Genomic DNA, 22,843 nt, shown 5'->3' on the forward strand with positions numbered 1-22,843 from the left:
ACTCAGGTGCCCGTTGGGGTGGCTGGAGCCTGGTGCTGGGGGCTCTTCCTCCTCTCTGACTCCCACTGGCCCAGCTTGGCTTCCCCTCCTCTGAGGCTCATTGAGTCTGGTTCAAGGTCTTGCCAGTGGTGGGCTGGAGCCGGTTCAGACTGGCTTGCAGAGCCACCGGTGCAAATCTCTTCCTAACTCCTTACATCAAGGATGATGCCACATTGGTAGCTTGAAATTAGCCACGGTGGCAATATTTGCAGCATGGGAATCTGCAAACTCCCACCCACCCCACAAAGTGGTGCACTACTGGTCCTGCCTGCAGTTCTAACAACCCCTGGTACTGAGTGCCAGCACCTGCCTGCTAGGCATTTGGCATTGCTCTTTTTATTTTATTTTTTGGCCGTTCTGCGCTGCTTGCAGGATCGTAGTTCCTGACCAGAGATTGAACCCGTGCCCTCAGCAGTGAAAGTGGGGAATCCTAACCACTGGACCTCCAGGGAATTCCCACGGCATTACTCTTATTTGCACAAAAATCCTGTCAGATATTTGTCATCACCCCCATTTCATATCTGAGGTTCATAATTTACATGATTTGGCTTCAGGTCTCTGCCCACCACACTGGACCGTGTGCCTCAATAAACAGAACCATGAGATGTGATAGCGCTGGCAGAGTTGTTAAAGATCATTGATTAGCTAATCACTCTCCTCATTGGACAGGGAAACTGAGCTCAGAGAGGCTCACTATGGCCAGGGGCTTCCTTTATTAACACTGCAGCTCCCATCCTCCCACCAGTCTCCCAGCGCCTTTGTGTCCACAAAGCCAAGGTCGCTGTCACCTGATGTTCTGCACGCATGGTTGATTTTTTGGAAACTTTACATGCAGATCTTGACATTCAGTGCAAGTTATATTTTGATTTGCTTGATTTAACCCAATGTTCAAGACTCTCAAAAACATATTAAATCTTGCTTGGGTGATTTGCTGTATGTCTCCTTCCTAGATGGGTGCCACTCACTGCCTTGATTCACTGTACCTTCGCTGCAGGAATGGGGTTAAACAGAGCTTTGTAGCCCAACACTGGACATTTCCATCCTGTCTGACAGAAATTCTGACATTACGCACTTTGGAAAGCAGATTCCTCCCCACACCTACGCTGGCTCTGCCTGCCCCGCTGAGCAGAGAATCTGGATTTTTATTCCATGAATATCAGTAAATGCTCACTGAGACCTCCTCCCTGAACAGACAGTGTCCTGTTTAGAAACTGGGCTCCCTTCCCCCCACTATGCTCTGACCAAGGGACTACCGCCCCCGCCCCGCGCCCCCAGCCTCTCTTTGGCGTTAGACGTGCATTTCTGCGTCCACAGCCGGCCCTGCCTTCAGAGTCGCGGAGCCTGGGCAGAGGGACCCGCACTCGCCCGGCTGGAGAGCGGACGAGACAGGACTTCTCCTCAGACTTCAGGCGCCCCCCTCTGTCTACGCCCCCTTGTTCCCTGGGGGAAGGTATCCTGCGGGCCCCTCCACCCCTCCCGGACAGGCAAAAACTCCCGGGTCTCCGACTCGTACCCGCATCCTCGCCTCTCCAGGCCCGGGGGCCTTCACGTTTAGCCGCCGCGTTCCCGGCCCGCCCTGCGTCAGGTGAGCGCTCACCTGGGGCGGGTGGGAGGAGGAGCTGGGGGCGGGGAAGGGGCGGTCCCGGTGCGATGGCCCCACCCGCGACGGGGCGGGGAAAGCCCGCGGGGCCAATGAGGCGGGGGGCTCGCCGCCCGGGAGGGGTGAGCCTGCAGCGCCGCTCCCGCCCCACCCCCCACCCCGCTCCGCCCCTCCCGGGTTTAAAGCCCCGCGGGTGGCTGGTGGCGGCGCTGCGAGCGCAGAGCGGCGCGAGGAGATGCGACAGGGCGCCGCGCCGCCGGCATCATGCGCCCGCCGCCCGCGCTGGCCCTGGCCGCGCTCTGCCTGCTGGCGCTGCCCGCCGCCGCCGCCGCCGCCTACTTCGGGTCAGTGCCCGCCGCGCCGCGGCCCGCCTGCCTCCCCCTCCTCCCGCTGCAGCACCGCCAACTTTTCCCTCCCGCGGGCCCCAGCCCTGGAGGGATCTCGAACTCAGACCTTAGCCCCGGTGGTACCCAGCCCCATCTCGCTGTCGGAGTTCGCGCCCAGAGTTCCTTCTCTGGCTTCCCCGACTCAGGCTTGTACCGCACCTTGTAGCGTCGGAGCTCTGGTCCCCTTCACTGCGGCTCTTCTTATCCTGCCCTGTCCGAGACCTCATCCCTCCCACTCCACCGGGTCTCGGACCCCGGCCCAAGCTCGCCGACTCTGCAGGCGTCTCGAACCTTGCACCCGTCCGCCCTGGCGCGCCCTGACCCTGCAAGGAGTCCCTCCCGCGCTCGGATGCCCTCTCTGATCCTCACTTGGTGCCCTGTCCGCCCCCATCCTGGGCTCTGTCCAGCCGCCAGTCCTTGCCTGGGGCTCCCTCCCCACCCTCTGCCTTTGCCCGGATGAGCGGAGACCCGGAGGGCTGCCTGGATGGGTGGGGTGGGTTGTACGGAGGCCGGCGGAGGGGATCGCGCCGATCCAAGAGGGATGCAGGAACCTGCGGACCGTGGGGAGTGTCAGCTGGAGAGCGGGAGGGAACCGTCCCTGGGGGAAACCCAACCAAATCTCAGACCTGGGGTCGGGTGAATTCTCAGGAGGACGAAGAAGAGAGTAAGAGGGGAGGCGGTGTACATGATTGGAAAAGAAGGATCAGAGTTGGTTGGGGGTGACATCTGGGGAGAGAATGGTTGGGAGCGGGCAGTGTTTGGAGAGCAAGTTACAGGGCAGTTCTCTCTCCTTTTCTGACCCGGAATTGCAGGGACTTGGGGTGGGAAATGGGGTCCTGAGTGTGAAGGGACTTTCCTGACCTCTACCCAAAGCCTGTTCTAAATATATACAGTCTTTTACTTTAAATCATGCCACCTTTTGTGATCCTCACCCCAAATTAAGGTGAGGTTTATGGTCTGACCCCAGCAAAGGCAAAAACAAACAAACAAACAAAACCCAAAAAACATAAACCACCAATCAAGTGACCCACCAGAGACGGCGCTTAAGGACCTGGCAGGGAGGGGCAAAGAAGGGTCTGAGAGGGTCTGAGAGGTCCCACACAGACTGGAATAAGGGCTGTGGGCTAATTTCCAGGTCATGACCCCTGGTTAAAACATGCCTTGGTTGTGGGCAATGGCCTCTCCTGAAATATATAAGAGGTGGGTGGGGGTGGTGTCAGCCCAGACCCTAGCTCTGGGCTCAGCTTGCTGGTGACCTGGGAAGACCACTTAGTCTCTGGCCTCAGTATCCCCTTTTGTACCAAGAAGGGGCTGAACTCGATGTGACTGAGCCTCTCTATCCACTTCAAGAGCACTGTGCATTCATGTTTGTTTCCCAATGATTTCAGCCTTGAAAAGGCACTGCTGCTGTCTCAGCAGACAGGATAAAATGGTTAGGACACACAGTCTGGGCTCAATCCCCAATCCATACACTTGCTAGCTGTGTGCTCTTGGCCAAGTCACTTAACCTCTCTGTATCTCAGTTTCTTATCTGTAAAATGAGGGTAATAGTGCTTATTTCATATGAGGATCATGTGAGTTAGTACATGTAAAGCACTTAGAACAGGGTCTGGCACACAGTAAATGCTCAACTAATGTTACTGATTATTAAGGAGACCAGGTACAGTGTCTTGACATTCCAGCCCTGACAGGGGTTTCTAAGCTGGCATGGAGAGTGCAGGGATGAGGGGTGGGTAGACAAATGGTGCCTGCATCCTCTTGGATTCAGCTCATTTTCACAATCCTTTTGTTTGCTTGGGTTTGGGGGTTGAGGATGGGGCCCATCCTCCCCAAGATGGGAGGATGGGAGGAGAGGGTCTCCAGGAAGCTGGGACCACCAGGCTGGTGTGGTTGGAAGGGAAAGGAGTTTGCGGCAGTGCACAGGGTTAGAATTTGAGGGCTGTGAGCAAGGGGGCAGTCTTGGAAATGAAAAGGGAGATGGTGGATCAGGCATGGGTTGGGGCTGAGAAGGATCACGTGAGTATGAGCCACCTCTTTCAAGGAGTGAAAACCTCCTCCTGGACAGAGCTGGCAAGATACACTCAAGCCACCACCACCCCAGTCTGGGGAGGAGGACAAATGCTCAGAGAATAAGCTAAAACTGGGGCTTCGTGCTGTTATGCGTTTGGTCTCAGAGAACAGACAGAATTCAGCCTGAATTATCACCGAGGAAGCCCTGTTGTGACTCAGGCAGGCCAGGTTTTCCATTTTCCTATCCAAATTTGCTCTCTAGAAAGACTCTATATCAGTCATTCACACTGTAGTGAAAATGCAAGCCAATGTGCTTCTCCCTTCTCTAAGTCATTTGCATTTGAAGTCTCATTTCTGATTCTAAGATCAAGTGTTTCGGCATTCTGATAAAAGAAAATTCAAATATCAGGGGAGCAGGTGAGGCCAATCTTCTTGGGGTTGTTGAAATCGTAGAATCAGACTTGGAAGAGTTGGAAGTGACCCCCAAAGTTTCTCTGGTCTAACTCCTTGCTTCAAGCAGGTCATGTATTACTCCCATTTTTTAGATGAAAGGACCATCATCCCCATATCAGTGAGCCAGCAACTGCTTCTGGTGCTTTTACATGAGCCTAGCCCCTAATACTGGTGATGCTGTTAATAACATAACTAGTACTGTGGTTTACAAATAATTTTCTTGTTCAGCCCCTCTGTCATCTGATCCTCAGTCCCATTCTTGAGATATACAGGATGGGTATAAACAGTTCCCAAAAGGAAACTGAGGGTCAGAAAATTTTAGTGACTCACCCTATGTCACACAGCAAGCTAGTGGGAGAGGCAGGATAGAAACCAGGTCCCACTGCCAATCTGGGCTCTTTGTTCTACAGAGAGTATTAGCCACTAGCGTTAATACTGTGTAGTCATCCAGGAGAGCTGCAGGTGCAAAGGAGCTGCAGAGGGTGAGGGGGTAGAGGGTTGCTTCCTACTTGGTTAACTCTGTTAGACTCTCTTGGCTGTAGTGGACGGATGGGGCCACAACATTCTTCTCTGTCTTCAGCAATGAGACAGGATGCACTGAGCCCTGCTCGGGTATCAGGTGGGCTCCCAGAGGATGGCATAATGACAGGGGGATGTGAAGTGGACCAGGTTTGTCCTGGCTCTGGACCACTCTCAGTGTTGTCCACAGTCAAATCACTTGCTTCTGAGGTATTTAGCACCTGGAGGGCCCAAGTTTCCCTAATCAGCTTGTCCTGGCTTAGAAGTCTAGGATTACTCAAGAACTCATGTTTTGACTCAGATGGCTTGGGAATTCTGCAAATATTAACTTCTGTGGTGTTTTATAAATGAACACTCACTGTATTATGTGATGAGCTGGGTATATGTTAGGTTTGTCATCCAATGCAGTCTTTGTCATCCCACTGAATTCTGTATCTAGAAATAGTTCCTGTGGATGCAACTTTTAAAATCGTAGTTGACTTTGGTGGTATTTTTTAAATGTGTGACCTCTGCATTGTTTGGGTTTCCTTCCTATCTAGGGATGGTACAAATCAGTTTATGAAAGCACAAGTTTTTGAGTCATCTAGCCCTTAGTTTGAATCCTGGTTTTACCTCTTGCTAGCTGTGTGACTTCAGGCACATGTCAATCTTTCTGAGCTTTGGGTGAAGATAATACCCATCCTAAAGGCTGGTATGAGACAATTGAGACAATGCATGAAAGGGCCTGAAAGGGTGCCTGGCACATATTAAGTGCTCAGTGCAGGCTCACGTTTGGTGGTTGCTGGAGTTCTAACCATCTTCTTGGGTTGTGGAAGTGTCATCATTGTGAAGAAGCAAAACACAACCTTAATTTTTTTTTCCAAATCAACATTACATATAATAAAAGGCATGCATTCTAAGTGCATGGTTTGGGTTTTAACAAATGTATACCCCATGTAACCACCACCACAATTACTGTAGGGGACAGTGCCATCATCCCAAAGGATCCCTTGTGCTCTTCTGCAGTCACCAGCTCCCCATCACCACTTCCCTGCTTTCTGTCACTTCAGATTAGTTTTGCCCATTGTAGAATTTCATATAAATGGAATCATATGGTATATAGCCTTTTGCATGTGAATTCTTTTGCCCAAAATATTGTTTTTGAGATTCATCCATGTTGTTGCATATATCAGTAGCACGTTCCTTTTTTCTTGCTGAGTAGTATTCCATTGTGTGGATGTACCACAGTTTGTTTATTCATTCACCAGTTGATGGCCATTTGGGTTGTTTCCAGTTTGGGGCTGTTCCTAATAAGGCTGCTATGAACATTCATGAACATCCTTTTTGTGGACATATATTTTTAATTTCTCTTGGATACACATCTAGGACCGGATTTTTGGATCATATGGTCATTTGAATGTCTTTTGCATTGGGTTATTTGTCTTCTTATTATTGAGTTGTAAGAGTTCTTTACATGTTTTGGATATAAGTCCTTTGTCAGAAAGTATTGGCAATGTTTTTTCCCTGTCTGTAGCTTGCCTTTTCATTTTCTTATTGTTGTCTTACGAAGAACAGAAGTTTTTAATTGTGATGAAGTGCAACTTTTGAACTTCTTCTTGTGTGGTTTGTGCTTTTTGTGTGTTTCATCCAAGAAATCTCTGCCTATTAGATGTTGCAAAGGTTTCCTCCTGTGTTTTCTTTTAGAAACTTCATAGTTTTAGCTTTTACACTTAGGTCTATGATTCTTTTGGGGTTAATTTGTGTGGATAGTGTGAGGTAAGGGTTGAAGTTTATTGTTTCCCATGTAGATATCCACTTGTTCCAGCACAATTTGTCACAAAAATGACCCTTCCTTCACTGTCATCTTTGTTGCAAATTAATTGACCCAATATATGAAGGCTTATTTCTGGACTCTCTATTCTATTCCATTAGCTTATCTTTAGGCCAATACCACAGTCTTAATTACTGTAGCCGTGTGGTAAGTCTTGAAACCAAGTACTATAAGTTCTGTCCTTTTTCAAAATTGTTTTGGCTACTCTAGATCCTTCCTATTTCCACATAAATTTTAGTATAAACTTGTCAATATCTGCAGGAAGGACTGCTGGGATTTTGATTGGGATTGCAATGCATCTAGAAATCAGTTTATAGACGATTGGCATTCTAACGATATTGAGTCTACAGGTTTATAAACCGGCTATATCTCCCCTTTGGGAACTTTTAACATTTCTTTCAGCAGTGTTTTGTAATTTTCAGTATACAGGTCTTACAAACATTTAAAAAATTACTCCTAAGTGTTTTATGTATTGGGGTTTTTTGTTTGTTTGTTTTGTTTGTCTGTTTTGGCCGCAAGGCAGGTGGGATCTTAGCTCCCCGACCAGGGATCGAACCCGCACCCCCTGCACTGGAAGGCAAAGTCTCAACCTCTGGACTACCAGGGAAGTCCATGGATGTTTTTTAAAAACAGTTTTAGGAATTGACTGGGTCCTGAGAAAAACAGGATTGGAGGGAGGAAAGGATAAAAGAAATTTCACTGCTTTGGGGTGGTAGATTGCAAGCCAAACATCCCTGATAAGAATCATTGTATCAGGGGAAGGAATTTAGGCTAGCTTGTCTCTGGCTCAGCTGTAACCCCTGAGGAGTTGGGCTCTAGAGTCGGGATCAAACCAGCCTCCTCAGGGGATGGTGGTGGAGTTTCTGAGGCTGAGGGGGAAAACAGAGGAGAGAGAAAAGAGAAGTTGGGGGTGGGGGGACTCCTCACCCTGGAATCAGCCTGAGCAGAATGGGAGGCAGCCTAAGGCCCATAGTATAAGGAGAACTGGACTTGGAGCCACACAGATCGAGTTCAAATCCTCCAGCCAACCACTTACTAACTGTGACCCAGAGCAAGTCAGTTAACTGCTCTGACCTCAGTTTTCCCATCTATAAAATGGGCTAATCCTTACCTCATAGGGTTGTTGTGAGGGTTTTACGTATTATCCACATATACATAGTGCTATCCACATATATGGAGTCCAAGAAATCTAGCGGCCTGTTTAGAGTATCCCAAGTTAAGGACTATCTTTTTGACATCTGTTCCTTCCTCTCTTCCATCTTTATCCCAGTCACTGTATAATCTGAATGCTTCCTATGCTCAGCCCTTTATGTGTATAATCTCATTTAACCATTGTGACATCCCAGGAGGTAGGTGCTGGTGGAATTATCCTCATTTACAGGTGAGTGGGGGGGAAAGCTCAGAGAGGCCAAGTGCCTTGCCCAAAGTCACAGAGCCAGTGGTTGCCAGCACCTAGATTTGAATTCTAGTCTGTCAGAATCTGGAGTCAACCTCTTCATCCCTTCCTCCTGCCACCTGTTGACTCCCAGCTGAGGCCTGCCTTCCCCTGGGCAGCTCTGACCTCTGAGCCCTCCATCCTGTAGCCTACACCTTTCACTTGGCATATGTCGTAGGTATCTCTCGCCCTGCGTGTCTTCAACTCTTGGTTTGTTACCTAATTTTTTATGTTCTCCTGTCTCAGATTCTTGCACTGCACCCGTTAAACGGAAGTCTTGGGGCCCCGTTGTTGGTCCATGTCCCCCACAGTCCCTAGCGTTGTCTCCTGGTCCACAGTGAGTGTCGGGGCGGGCAGCCCCCTCTCCCTTTTGCTGACCCTTCCTGGCCCCCAGAACCTCCCTCTCTGCCCCATCGTGTTTGCTCTTTCTGTATGGGCCTCTCGGGCACATGCTGCTTGGCCGTGACCTGGCCTCTGTCAGGATAGGAATGGGAAGCAGAGCCGAGAGGAGGCGCTTGCCCCCATCAGACTCCGGAAACCAGCCACACCTGACCTTCCGTGGGAATCCTGGGGGCAGCGGAGATGACTGGGGGTGGGGCAGACACCTCAAGCCCAGACCCTCTTGCTGGAGAGACCAAAGAGTCTCAAAGAGCCAAGAGAAAATTGAATCACCATGTTCAGTCTTGGAAATTCCAAAAAGACTAGTTTTAGGGCAAAAGCAGACAAGGTCTGCTTTCCCCATAGTGACAATCCCTTTGAGGCCAGATATGTTTCAGATTTCAAGAGTTTTCAAACGTTAGAAAGATAATATAATATGTATACCATGTATAACATAACATCCCTAGCAAGGTATAGGACAGCACCCAGTAATCGGACACCATTATTTTTGCAGAAGAACATTTCCGTGTTGGGCTAAATATAGACCATCAATATTCTCACTTCGGTTCAGGTCAAGTCTTGCTGCCATACGAGTTCACCACAACTGTACCCCAAAATTGTAGTTGTCTGAGCTTTCTAGAGTCCAGAGTCGTGGATAAAATTTTGTGAACCTGCAGTAAACTTTCAGCACGTGTCAACACAAGAGGCTGTGCACCTTGAGTTTTAAAGAAAGACCTGGGCCAAGTTCTCACTGTGTATCAAAGGGAGGCTCTGGCTGCCTAAGCACAGCCTGTCCCCAGAAACAGGTTGAGAGGGAAACAGCCTGGCTCTCCCTGTCCCCATAAAGGCTGAGCTGGTCGGAGGAGTCAGGGTCTGACTGACTGAGGGCAGACTGCCCTGAGTTCTGGCACCGGGGAGGGCTTGCTCCGGATCCCAGTCTGAGGGCCTGGGAGGGCGTGGCCACAGGGACGTTCCCCAGAGCCACGTCCCTCTAGAGCCACGCCCTTCCAGAGCCTGCTGGGCTTGAGCTTGGGAAGATTTGGTGGTGGGGGTGGGGGACATTAAGTGACCCCTTGCAGCCTGGGAGAGAGACAGCAGAGGGTCCAGTGGTTTGGGCCCAAGGGGTGGAGGAGACTGGGGGAGAGCTATACTCTGCCTGGCGTTAATATCTGAGGGATGTGTGGAGTCAGCTGGTGTCTGGGCTGGGGATGGGGGTGCCTCAGAGGTTGAGAAACCAGGACCTCTGCCAAGGGGTTTACAGGCTACTTGAAGAGATGGTCTATACAGCCCTGAGGAGGAACGAAAAAAGTGAACCGTGCAGAACTAATGGTACCGCATCCGAAAAACTGGGAGAAGACAAAGAAGTTGGATGCTTAGAGTGGGATGGGGCTGGCAAGTAAGGAGGACTTCCTGGAAGAGTCAGACAAACATCTTAGGCCACTAGAGCTGCATAAGGTCTCAGGATCACCTTTCCCATTCCCTGCATTTTGAGTCAAGTGTTGAAAAAGTCTGTAGTTATAAGAGTGCGGGGATCCATGAGGGCTTTTAGCCTGGGAAAGGCAACCCAGGTAGCGGTTACAGCACTAAGAGAGGCACGGAGGTTGAACTGAGTTAGCCAAGGCAGGAAGACAAGGAAGAGCTGACCTGGCATGAGCGGAGGGGCCCTTTGCTACAACCCTGGTTGGCTCTGCCTCCAGGACAGTCCGACGTGGGACGTTGTTCTGGTCCTGCCCTGAAGATTCCGAAGGAAGCCCCTTACAACTCCATCTATCCTCTGGGGCTGTCCTGACCACGTGGGGCCCTCACCAGGCATATTCAGGGAATGGCTCCTTGCCAGGCTGGAGGTTGCTGCTATCCTTAGAGCTGAGGGGAGGGGGAAGGAGGGATGTGGGCCATCCCTGGGACCTGCAAGAGGACAAATGGAATCTGCAGCATGGGATATTTCCTCCCAGAGCAGCTGCAAACAATGGAATTGTCCACATCACAGGGTGATCACACACAAGGCATTGACCAGGGGCAAGGCCCTTCCGGGGCCCACAGCCCAGCCCGAGCCTGCCTGTCCACAGGGATGAGACTGACAGCTCAAGAGCCTGCCAAGCTGGTTAGTTGGTCAAATTACCATGGTTAAAAAAACTTGGCCAAAGTGACCCAGCCCCTGAGCCAGGATTCCATGGTTGGGGCAGAACTGAGTGGGGGTGTTGCTTGCCCGAAGATGATGCAGCCTCAGCGACTACTTGCCTTTCCCTGTTGTCCCCACCACATGCCCCCTGAACTAGTCCTCTGCTGGGTCAGGGCTGGGCCTGTGAACCCAAGAGTTTGGGGACGCTTATCTTAAGACTTCCAGCCCCTCTTTTCTCTTCCTCTTCTCTTCCTCTCCCCAGGCTTCCCCTTTCTCTCTTCTCTTCATGATCCCAGACTCTCTCCTTTGAGCTTCCTCTGCTAGCAAAGTATGTTCTCAGGCACTGGCATTATTATATCAGACTCTCACACTTTAGTATGAATCGGCAGGCCACATCTTTAAGCTTTATTTCTGACTCTTGACTGAAAAGAAACTGAGTTTTAGACACCTGATCCATACATGCCAGGGACAAAGTCTTCCCCTCCTCAGCGTCAGCCCGAGCCTGAGTGGAGTGGGAGGGAGACAGGAGGAGGAAGGGGGAAGCATTTCCTCCACAGATGTTTCACCAGCTACGCTCTAAATACCCAAGATTGTTGAGATGCAAAGCGAGCTGGTTGGGTGGGTTGCTCACTGCCCACTTAGCTCGTGAGCGCACACTCTCCATGGTGCCGTCCTCAGCAGGCAGCCCAGTCAGGCGGCTGCAAAACAGGAAGTGGAGCTGTTCTTGGAGAGACAAAGCCCACAGCTGGGCCAGGCTCTTTCCTCTCTGAGCCAGGCGTGGGGTGGGGGACGAGGCTCTGGGGCGAGCTGGTCCGGGGGTGGGGGGGACGTGTGCTGATTCAGTCTTCGAGGTGGGTTTTGAGGCTAAGAGCTGGGGAGGAAAGGAAGGCTGGGACCCAAACAGGGATGTAGTGAACAGTCTGGTTTGTCTTGGTCTTCTTTGGCCTGAAGCTGATGCTCAGTATTGATATTTAAATAAATGAGTGAGTGAAAGGAGGAGGGAGGAGGACTTGGAGTAAAGGTGGGAAACGGTACCTGCCAAACTTGCCATTAAGGCTTCTCACTAAGGACATCTTGTTGGAGGAAATACGAGGTGACAGCGGGTCTTGTCAGGGAGAGAGGAGTCTGAAGGATGGAGGGAGGGATGTGCTTCTCAGCAGCGAAACCCCAGGGCCCATCAGATGACGAGAGGAGGGGAGGAGGGCCAGGGATGCGGAGGGGGCCCCCCCTCTGAAAAAGGACTGCCCGGAGCCACGTGTCCTCTCTTCCTGGGCCAGGCACTGGCCTCACTAACTCTCCCCTGCTGGGAAGAGGTGGAGAGCTGAGAGGGCGGGTGGGGGTGGGGAGTGTGAGTATATGTGTCAATGTGAGAGAGAGAGAGAGAGAGAGTGTGTGTGTGTGTGTGTGTGTGTGTGTGTGTGTGTAGGGGGATTTAGTGAAGGCTGGAGAGGTGGGCTAAGATATTTGAGATGAAAGCACAAAAGGCACACTTACCATGCAAATGGCCCTACAGCGGAAGCCTGTTATCAGAGCATCTAATAGGGTTTTGCGGGGCCAAGGCCAGTGCTCCAGGGTAAGGTTTTCCTGGTTCCCAGGTAGCTGCCTGCAGTTGGCACTGGCCCTGGTGCCAGGCACAGCTCCTGGTCCCTCCAGCTAAGGGTCCAGACAGGCTGGCATTACCTGGTGCCCTGGGAACCGCCAGTTCTGTCCTGTGCCACCCACCTGCTCACCCACCCACATCCTGGAAGCGGCCTCCTCTGGAACCATCAGACCCTTTCGAGCAGAAACAAGGCTGGGGGTGGGGGAAGAACAGAGCTGGGGTACCCTCAGGTGATGGGAAGTGCTCTACACCTGCCAGGCCTTCCCAAGAGAGCTCCCAAGAGCTTCCTTCTGCCCCCTCTCCACCCCGGGCCTCCCACTGCAGGCAGGAGGGGACTGGCTGAGGTCAGGTTCTTACTCACATGGTGTTTGTTAGCAGATCTGATCCGGGTCCCTGAGCAGCTCCTGATTGTTCTTCTAGGAGCTGGGCTGGTGCATAGCCTTTCGTTCCCTGCCCCTTGGGGCCTGGGGAGAGTCTGCAGTGCTCCTGAATCCAGCCAAGTTCCCTCCAGACTGTGCGCTCCTTGAGGTTATGAGCGTGTGTCCCAGCACCCAGCACAGCACCTGGCATGTGGTAGATGCTTAAGAATGACACTTACCTGGAGCTTACTGTGTGCCTGACACTGTTCTAAGAGCTCTACAGTTGTTAACTCAGTTAATCCTCACAATAACCAAGTGAAATAGGTCCTGTGATTTTCTGCATTTCACAGATGAGGCACAGAGAGGTGACGTGCCTTGCCCAAGGTAGCACAGCTAGTAAGGGGTGGAGATGGGATTTGAACGGAGTCAGTCTGGCTCCAGTCATGCTCTCCTATGAGTCAAGGTGTGTTTGTTAGATAGAATGTGCTTAGGGGGTGCGTGGACCTTCCCAGGGTCACCAGTGAGTGAGGGCAGACGTGGGACCAGACTACCCAGGCCAGAACAGTCTTGGGGACCTGAGGTCCTTGAGTCCTCACACTCTAGTAGGTGGCAGGTGGTCATTCCAGGGTGAACTCTAGTTCTGCTCAGGCGGTTTGTGGTCCCTGGAGTCCTGTTGACGATAGACCAAAGCAATCTCCTGGGAGGCTTCCCCAAACCTGGGAGAACCTACTTTTGCTTCCCTCAAAGTCATCCCAAATGGGGCAACTTTAACCAAAACTGTAGGTAGGGTGAGCCTTGGGCAGGGTGAAAGAAGACAGGGGTGGGAAAGACCAGGCATGGATAGAGGGGGCCTGGGGGGGTGGGTTGTGAGATGAAGTCCTGAGGGTCACCCTTGACTTTTCCCCCTTTGGAGGGAAAAAAGGTGGCCTGGGAAGTGGCTGGGGAGGCTCTGGGGTTAAAGCCAAAGACATCTCATTGTGTGGCAGTGGGGGCTTCCAGTCTTATCAACCTGACCACCAAGGGCCATGGGCTTAGCATGCAAAGGGTAGAGGGGCAGAGGCTGGGGGCAAAGAAGGGAGGAGAATGGAGCTGGTCATGTGGGGTTGTTGCTTCCCTAATGGGATGAGAGGCTGGGAGTCAGCCTGGGAGAGTCCGACAGGAAACAGGAATGGGGGCGACCAGCTGGGCCCAAGCAGTTGCAACTGATAGTGGGGGGGTGGTTTGGTCCCAGGTGACTCAGGGGCACTTGAGTCAGGCAGGGGCCTGAAGGTGCTCTTATCCCTCAGCCCAGAAGTGCAATTAGCAAGTTCACAGATTATCCATCCTCTGCTCTTCAGTTCAGAACACTGGTCACTTGCTTGGCTGACAGCATCTGACCTGACCGTGGGGCAGTATCTTCATTAAAGCCCCAGATTTTGTCTGCATTCATTAGACTCACGAAGCTCACTCGATCTTCTCTGGTTGCACATCTTACCCTCAAGATGCTCAGCCAACACGTGGGTAATGGAGATTTTTGCCGAAGGGCCTGGTGGGTGGGGTTCTCAGGCCTGGGGTGCCAGAGAGAAGGGTTTCTTCAAGGGGAACCGATGATGCCCACGGACCCTGGAACAGATTGGAACCTGCAACACCTAGAATTCTTCTGAGATCCAAGAAGAAACCGTCTCTAGCAGATGCCATGGCATCTGTAGGGTGTGTGTCAGAGCATTTACTAGCACTGTTTAAGGAAATCAGTTGAGGTATTTTCTAAGTTTGATATCATGGCAGTATTTCTTCAAAGGAAAAAGGATCATACACTGCAACATAGAAAACTGAAAGGGAAACTGGGTTCTGGTATGTCTCTCAGTTGTCTTCCTGGGCCCTGTGGGGGCCCTTGAGGCAGTGTGAAGGGACCTTTTTTGAGAGGAGCCCTGGGCAGGGGCAGACCAGGGCCCAGCGTGGCCTGAAGTTCCTGTGCGGTTGGCTGCCTTTCCTGACCATTAATCGCTACTAAGTGTCATTACTGCTAATAAAATTAACCGACTTTATACTGGACTCCTGGGGCCGTCAATCACAGGGTCTATTCCATGAAATTCAAAAAGAAGGGGGCCTGTTGACGGGGGAAACGGTGTTTGCCGAGCCTGGCTCACAGATGCAGCCTAGAGTGTGCTGGTTCTCCACAGCTGTCAGAAGGTGGTGATCAGGCACGGCACCCTTGATTAGACAAACTGACTCCCAGCCTTGACCCAGTTCTACAGGTGGGAGGGTCTCGACCTGATGACCACAGGAAGGCTCTGGGGCCGGGGGCTGAAAAGCCACCCAAATTCTCCTTCCCATTCTCACTTCTGCTTCTCTCTTTGTGTTTGGTTCACTCTTTTTCTCTCTCTTTGGACCAGCTTTCTCTTTTTATCTCCTGAGTTACAAGCCCAAAGAAAGAAAACAACTGTATGCGTTCTTAAGTCAAATTCCAAATTCCCAGAGAAAGTACCTATTGGCCCAATTTGGGTCATGTGATCCTTCGGTGGTCCAATCAACAGGCCAGAGTGACAAGATCATATGGTATCAAATGGCCAATGGGGTAACCATATAGATAGAAGGAACAGGTAGGCAACCAACCCAACAGGTGTCTGAAAGAGTAATTTAAGGGGCTTAGTAATAAGCACTCAAAACGTGGTAGGTAAGGGAATTTTCTGGTGGTTCAGTGGTTAGGAATAAGCACTTTCACTGCTGGGTCCAGGTTCAATCCCTGGTCGGGGGACTAAGATCCCACAAGCCAAGTGGCACAGCCAAAAAAAAAAAAAAAAAAACCCAAAACCCCCCAAAAAACATTGTAGATAATATTATATAATAGAATATAAATTACATATTATATAACATATCATATAGCTGTAATGATATAAAAATAATAGCTTTTGTTCTTACAATGGCATTTGAGACAGGCCTTGAAGGGGGTGCAGCCTTGTTGGCCAAAATTTTCATCATTCCCTGCTGGTTCTCTCATCTGTCAATTACTTCTACAAGGGAGGTCCCAATTTCTGAAACATGAGAATTGCATGGACAGAAGTTGCCCCTCACACCAGCCCCTGGGGTGAGGAGGGAGACATCTGAGCGGCTAGATGGCTGCGGCACCCCTGGCTCCTGTAGCCCCCAAGCTGCCCTCCGCACTGGAGGCCAGTCAGGGTGGGGCCTCCTGGGCTGGAGTTGACATCAGGTTCTGCTCTGGACCTGCCGAGGGTCAAGCGCTAAGGGTTTCCTGCCAGACCCCAGGGAGGGGTTTGGGTGCAGACCTGGTGGACTGGAAATTTACCCATTTGCCCCCAGATTAATGATTAACGGGTCCCTGCCCTCACCCTGTCTGAGAGGGGAGCCCAGGGCCAGGCTGGGCCAGGGGGAGCCTGATAGCATCTGTCTCTGCTCGGGGGGGTTCGGAGATTTTCTCCACACGGGGTTGGCTGCACCTGATGGATGTGGAATCTGCAGGCGCTTTCTGGGGCACCTGGGCCTGGCCAGGACCCGCACCCTCCCCGGGGCAGACAGGGAGGGTGTGGCACCCAGCCAGACGTCCTGGCTGGGGCAGGTGGCTCCAAACAGGAGAGCTGTGCCTTTGGCTCTGTGGGATGTGGGCCTCTCTGAGCACTCAGGGCTTGGCCACAGGGCTTGCCTTGGGTGGTGGCACTTAAGCACGAGGGACAAGGGCCACATCCAAGCAGGAGCTCTAAGAGCCATCACCTGGTGCCACCTTTGATCTTTTACCGTGGCCAGAAGGCTGGCAAATTCCAGAAAGGGGCTGCTTCCTCCAGCCTGGGTGCCAGGATGATGTATATTCCACCCACACTGAAGGCCACCAAGGTACAGAACAGCAGATATTTTGAACTGGCAGAAACAGCTCATGGATCGTTTCTGGGGGGAGGGAAGGTGAGCTCTATTTGTCGTCCCCACCTTGGGACTTCCCTGGCAGTCCAGTGGTTAAGACTCTGAGCTTCCTCTTCAGGGACACGGGTTCGATCCCTGGTTGGGAACTAAGATGCTGCAGGGTACAGCCAAAAAAAAAAAAAAAAAATCAATGTAGTCCCCACCATGCTGCTGGTCTGCTGTAAGACTCAAGTTAGTCACTGCTTCTTTGTAAAACATTTGTTTCCTTATCTGGACAGAGAGGACTCTGCCCAGGTTAGAGAGTAAAGCATCTTGCAAGAGGAAAGAGTTTTGAGAAACTCCAGCTAGCAGGAAAGTGAAGCAGCATGTCCCATGCCCTGTGGTTAATAACTTTTCATATAATCCTCCCAGCAGCCCCAGGAGGTAGAGAGGATCACTCTTTCCATTTTCCAGAGGAGAAAATTAATGCTTCTAGGTTACACAGCTAGGAAGTGACAGGCCACTGGAACGTGAAAGCCTGACTCCATGGATTTCAGATACAATGGAACAAGGAGTCTGGAGCTGAGGCCTGATGGAAATGCAGCTCCTTCATCTTCATCCACCTGTCAGTCCATCCACCCATCCTTCCTCCCTTCCTTCATCTCTCCATCCTTCCACCTTTCATCCATTCAGGTAGTCCCTAAGTATCTCTTTGTAACAGGCATGGAGTAGCCAGATGGTTAAAGACCTATCTGGGGATTATGGAAACAAGTTAGGCTGGCATGGCGTTACTTGGGCAGCAACCTAACGGAAGGGAGAGAGGGATACGAGGGAAATTGGCTGGACGTCTTCTCAATGTCTACATCTCTCTTCCTGCCCCTTCTTAGGAACATGGCTTTCCCCTCCGGGCAGCAGCCAAAGCTACACGCAATATTTCCCATACTGCGCTGATTCTCAAAGCTGCCCAGGGAATGTGGAAAATATACAGATTCCCAGGTCCTATTCCAGATCAGGAGAAGCAGAATTGCTAAGTATAGATCCAGGGCATATGTATTTTTAATAAGCACCCCAGATGATTTTCCCAATTATATAAGTTTGGGAAATAAGGTGGATAAGAAGAGCAGAGACTTTGGCTTCTGGGAAATGTGGGTTTGTGATCTTGCATCAGCCCTTGTTATAAGCACCTTGCTTTCCTACTCTGTAAAATGGGGGTATGACCCCAGGGGGCCAGCCTCCCATCCCAGGAGGGCAAATAATGCAGCCCCCAGGAAGGCTTTTCTCCTCACCTGCCCCACATCCTTAGGGACTGTCATCTGTCATCCTTCCCCATCACGACCCCCAAGAGTCACTGGTCTCCCTTCTCTCTTGCCCCCTCTAGCCTGACTGGGCGGGAGGTCCTGACACCCTTCCCGGGGCTGGGCCCCGCCACCTCCCCGGCGCAGAGTGGGGCCCACCTGAAGCAGTGCGACCTCCTGAAGCTGTCCCGTCGGCAGAAGCAGCTCTGCCGGAGGGAGCCAGGCCTGGCCGAGACCCTGCAGGACGCCGCACACCTCAGCCTGCTTGAGTGCCAGTTTCAGTTCCGGCATGAGCGCTGGAACTGCAGCCTGGAGGGGAGGACAGGGCTGCTCAAGAGAGGTAGTGAGGAGGGCTGGGGGGAGGAGGACGGCTGGGAGGAGGACGGCTGGGAGGAGGAGGACTGAGGAGGAGGAGGAGGACGGAGGAGGAGGAGGGCGGGGAGCTGGAGGGTTGGGGAGGAGGAGGCTGCCTCTCCCACTGCTCAGGCCCCTGTGCCCAGGCCACACTGCCCTTATGAGCCTAGCACAGTCCTGAGTGAGAAGGGTCCTGGGAGTTAACAAGGCCCAGATTTTCCCTGTTTGTGGGGAGCAGGGGAGCAAGGAGGACACACGAGAGGAAGGGAGGAGCACAACTCATTCCTGGAAGAGCCCACAGATGAGATGAGTGGTCCCCCAGTCCCTTCCCTCAGCCTCCTACACACACACACACACACACAGTCACATACACACACACTCACAAAGGTATGAGAGCCGATAAGGATGGATGGCAGTTAAGAGCCGGCCAAGTGACACGAGACAGGCCAACAACAGACCTCGTTTGTTCATTCACTCACCTGTTTCTTTGTTCATCACGTGTACCAGTCCATCATTCCCTCCTTCCCTTCCACTCCCACCCTCCCTCCTTCCCTCCCTCGCTGCTTCCCTCCACGTCTCCGCTCGGCCATCCCTTCACTAAGCACCCGGTGAGGCTGTTGGTGAGCCAGGCACTGTGCTGGATGCTGCAGATCCAAAGCCCAACAAGACCCCATCCGCCCTCAGAAAGCATTCAGCCCAAGGGGGAGAAAGGTCGTCCTGTGACTCTATCACCAAGCAGCAAGCGGCTTTTACAAAAGGCAGGGATGACGGATCGGAGCAGCCAGCCCTCTTTTAGGCCACGGCTCCCTGTGGCTGGGAGGCTCTGGGGGAGAGCTGCTGCCCCCCCACTCGGTGTCCCCAGCACCCCAGGTGAGCAGGCAGAAGGCAGCAAGCTCACCGGGGAGGCCAGGTCTGGGCTGCACCCCACAGTGCACGTGCTGTGATTATCCTGGAAGTGCGTGGATGGTGGGTCTGGGACCAGTCAGGCGGGAGGCCCGAGGTCACTGTACCACTGGGTCTGCTCCCCAGTAGGTAGCAGAGCGTGATATTTGAGAGGCACCAGGAAGCACAGGAAGCCCACAGGGCATCTTTCAGAGGATCAGGGGCTCAGAAACAGGTTGGTCCAATGTGCTCACACATCGGCTTGGAGTCAAGGTCAATGGCTTAACCCAGCCTCACTGCTTTCCGGGTGCCTAAGTCACTTTTCTCTGCACCGGTGCTCTCACCTGTTTAGCAGAGGGCACAGCCCCTGCCCTGCCGCCCTCAGAACCCGGGCACACACTCCCTAGGGAATTGGAAGTTCCATTTAGGCAGCACCTCGCAGCCTGAGTGTAAGGGGCAGGTAGCAGGGAGGCTGCCCCAAACGGTATCCTCAGGTTCACGCGCCCCCTTGTCCTGCTCCCCACGGTGGCCCCATCACCCCCTCTATCCTCAGAGGGCAGTGGACAGCCCCTGAACCCACTTTCCTCCTCCCTCCCGATCCCCCCGGGGCCCGGCCCAGGTTTCAAGGAGACAGCCTTCCTGTACGCGGTGTCCTCGGCCGCCCTCACGCACACTCTGGCCCGGGCCTGCAGCGCCGGGCGCATGGAGCGTTGCACCTGTGATGACTCTCCGGGCCTGGAGAGCCGGCAGGCCTGGCAGTGGGGCGTGTGCGGTGACAACCTCAAGTACAGCACCAAGTTCCTGAACAACTTCCTGGGGCCCAAGAGAGGAAGCAAAGACCTGCGGGCGCGGGTAGACGCCCACAACACCCACGTGGGCATCAAGGTGAGCATGTTCTGGGGTGACCCAAGCCCTTCCCAGCCAGGGTACAGGGCTGGGGAGTGAGGTATCTAGGAGGCCAGTACCCGCCCTGCCCCTGGGCGCACACACACCGAGCCGGCCCAGGATCAACCTCATCCTTTCAACTGATATTACACTCTGGGCATCCACTCTGGACCATTACCAGGTACCAGGAAGCAGGGAAGGATTCGGGCATCGTTGGCAGCTGAGCAGCAGGTGGGAGCCTGGCTCAGGATGGTGAGGCAGGAACGTGTTTGGAGAAGGGTCTCTATTCCAAGCACCGGCCTTCCTGGAGGTCCTAGAAGACAATGTAGTTTGAAAACTGATCTGGTACAACCCCTTGCCCTCCTCCATTTTCTAGAAGGGAAGACAGAGGAGGCCCAGAGAGGAGAAGGGACTTGGCTGAGGTCACACAGCAGTGGGAGGGCTGAGGGTAAAAACTCCCTAGGCCTATTGGGACGAGAAAGCTGGGAGAGGCTAGAACTCCATTTCTTTAAGAAATGGAGTTCTGTGTTGTGTGTCCTCATCAGTGAGTTGGTGTAAGCCAGGGCTGCTGTGTTCAGTTGTGCAAACTGTCTACTGCACAAGAGCTTTGGGCGAGAGGAGGAGCTGGGGTTGAGATCCCGCCCACACTGCTCTCAGGCGCCTAGGGCTAGTTTGCGCTAAGGTGTCACACGGGCCAGCTTGAGTCTTATCTGCTCCCCTCATGGGGACCTTCCCCTGTCTCTTTCCATCTTCCTGCCGCTCCCCGACCAGCGTCTGCGCTGCGGGCCCAGGTCTCTAACTGTGCCTCCCTTCGGCTTCTCCTCGCAGGCCGTGAAGAGTGGCCTCAGGACCACATGTAAGTGCCACGGCGTGTCGGGCTCCTGTGCCGTGCGCACCTGCTGGAAGCAGCTCTCCCCTTTCCGAGACACGGGCCAGGTGTTGAAGCTGCGCTACGACTCAGCCGTCAAGGTGTCCAGTGCCACCAACGAGGCCTTGGGCCACCTGGAGCTGTGGGCACCTGCCAGGCCCGGCAGCCCCACCAAGGGCCCGGCCCCGAGGCCTGGGGACCTGGTCTACATGGAGGACTCACCCAGTTTCTGCCGGCCCAGCAAGTACTCGCCCGGCACGGCGGGCAGGCTGTGCTCCCGGGAGGCCAGCTGCAGCAGCCTGTGCTGCGGGCGGGGCTATGACACCCAGAGCCGCCTGGTGGCCTTCTCCTGCCACTGCCAGGTGCAGTGGTGCTGCTATGTGGAGTGCCAGCAGTGCGTGCAGGAGGAGCTCGTGTACACCTGTAAGCACTAGGCCCGCTGCCCAGCGTGCCAGCCGGGCGCTGCCAGGACCTCCCACGGCACCGGGCCGCCTTGAGGCCACCCAGCTGTCCAGCCCCCGCCCCGGGCAGGTGCACGCAGCGTGTGTGCGCTCACCCATGTGTGTGTGCCAGGGCGCACGTGCTCCTCTCCCCACTGGGTCCCAGCAGCCTTCCCCTCCCTCAACGCTCAGCCGCGAGAAGTGGGGGCCCCAGCCCTGAACCCGAGGGCCCCCAGCCTTGTTGAGGACGTGGAGCAGGAGGGCAGAGTGGAAAGGATGTGGAGGGAAATAGGGGAGACCAAGAGGAGGGCAGGACTGAACGTTCAGAGAGGAGAGGGGGTACATCCCGCCATCTTGATTCCTGGGATTAGTGGCCTAAAGCCAGCAAGATGCTGGGAGGTGAGCTTCTGGACCAAGAAGGCCCGGGGAAGCAGGGTCAGCTGGAAGCAAAGGCTGGAGTCTGGCTGGGATGGGTCAGTCCAGCCCTTGAGCCCTGCTCAGGTCACAGTGAACTCGGGGAGCCATGCACCTTCATCCTCCCCCCACCCATGGCTCTGCTGTGCTATAGATGGAAAGAGAGGCCAGGTGGTAGCAGCTGTTGGTCTGGAGAAAGGAAAGCTTAAGTCAGATACATGCCCTGTATCCTTGTGCCCTCAATTTGGTTTTTAGAACATGCCTGCACAGAGCCCTTATTCTTATCCCAAGAGCTGAGTTATCCACTCACCCAGCCCTCCTCAGTAAAAACACCAGTGGACGCAAGACCAGTAGGAAAAGCCAGTCCCCAGGGTGGGGCTCAGATAGCACACCGAGGTCGCCCAGGGAGACGGTGACCACTCAGTTTCTCAGCTCCCCCTTGAGCCCACTTTGGTCTACTCCCTGTGGCCGGGGTCCACCTGTGCTGTGATGCCCCAGCACAGCTGGCACTCGTGATACAGGAGAGTTGGTTAATGAGTTCTGATTCGGTTACATTTGTACTCTTACGGCTACTCACCTAATTAAGGTTTTTGCCTGGGCTGGAGTTATAGGCGTGGGAAAGTCTTTGCTAAGCTGGGCTCCTTGGGGGCCCCCTTTATTTACTAATGGCCCCCCACTTTGGCTCTTACCTGAGGAAGAGAAGTGACTGCTAATTCCCTCTGATCCTGTGGACATTTCCAGTGCTGCCTACTGAGGCCCTGGGAGGGAGGAGAGAGAAGCTGGTACCTATCCACGGGTGCACACAGGCAACTCCCCCCCCACCACATGCATGCGCACCCCTTGGACCTGCCAGGCTGAGGGCTCTCATTCAGCGGCACATACCTCTCTGGTTCAGGATCAAGCCCTCGCAGGGGTCACTTTGCTGGAAGCTGTGTGCTTTCCCAGAGCAGGGCCCGATGCCAGCTGGGAGGAAGTGACCTCCTTTGGGACGCCCTTGGCTGCTTTGCTGGCCCTGCCGCGCCCTCTGTCAGCTTCCTTTCTCCCTGAACCCAGAGTTGCTGACCCTTTGCTGAGACAGGAAACTTCAGAATCAGCTGAATGCTGAGAAACCATCTGTGCAAGCCCCAGGAAGAAGCCCCCGGGGCTCCCTGTGCTCTGCAAGGGTGAGG

General features: G+C 53.4%; 1 protein-coding gene across 1 annotated transcript; it reads left to right on the forward strand.

The window, feature by feature from the left end:
* Window positions 1-1,859: 1,859 nt before the first annotated feature.
* Window positions 1,860-21,254, forward strand: WNT9B (Wnt family member 9B). The gene is made up of 4 exons (XM_057716817.1): window positions 1,860-1,983; window positions 17,915-18,171; window positions 19,687-19,952; window positions 20,781-21,254. Exons 1-4 carry the CDS (start codon window positions 1,904-1,906, stop codon window positions 21,252-21,254), a joined length of 1,077 nt encoding a protein of 358 aa, XP_057572800.1. The 5' UTR covers window positions 1,860-1,903.
* Window positions 21,255-22,843: the final 1,589 nt, after the last annotated feature.

The sequence above is a fragment of the Hippopotamus amphibius genome, chromosome 17 (genome assembly GCF_030028045.1).
Source record: "Hippopotamus amphibius kiboko isolate mHipAmp2 chromosome 17, mHipAmp2.hap2, whole genome shotgun sequence".
Classification (NCBI taxonomy): Eukaryota; Metazoa; Chordata; class Mammalia; order Artiodactyla; family Hippopotamidae; genus Hippopotamus; species Hippopotamus amphibius.

What these genes read in the sequence shown, in the direction of transcription:
- WNT9B (XM_057716817.1), top strand. Translation starts at nt 1,904, where the DNA reads ATGCGCCCGCCGCCCGCGCTGGCCCTGGCCGCGCTCTGCCTGCTGGCG. An exon ending in GCCGCCGCCGCCTACTTCGG is followed by an intron (nt 1,984 to 17,914) that starts GTCAGTGCCCGC and finishes TGCCCCCTCTAG; the next exon opens with CCTGACTGGGCGGGAGGTCC. An exon ending in GACAGGGCTGCTCAAGAGAG is followed by an intron (nt 18,172 to 19,686) that starts GTAGTGAGGAGG and finishes GGCCCGGCCCAG; the next exon opens with GTTTCAAGGAGACAGCCTTC.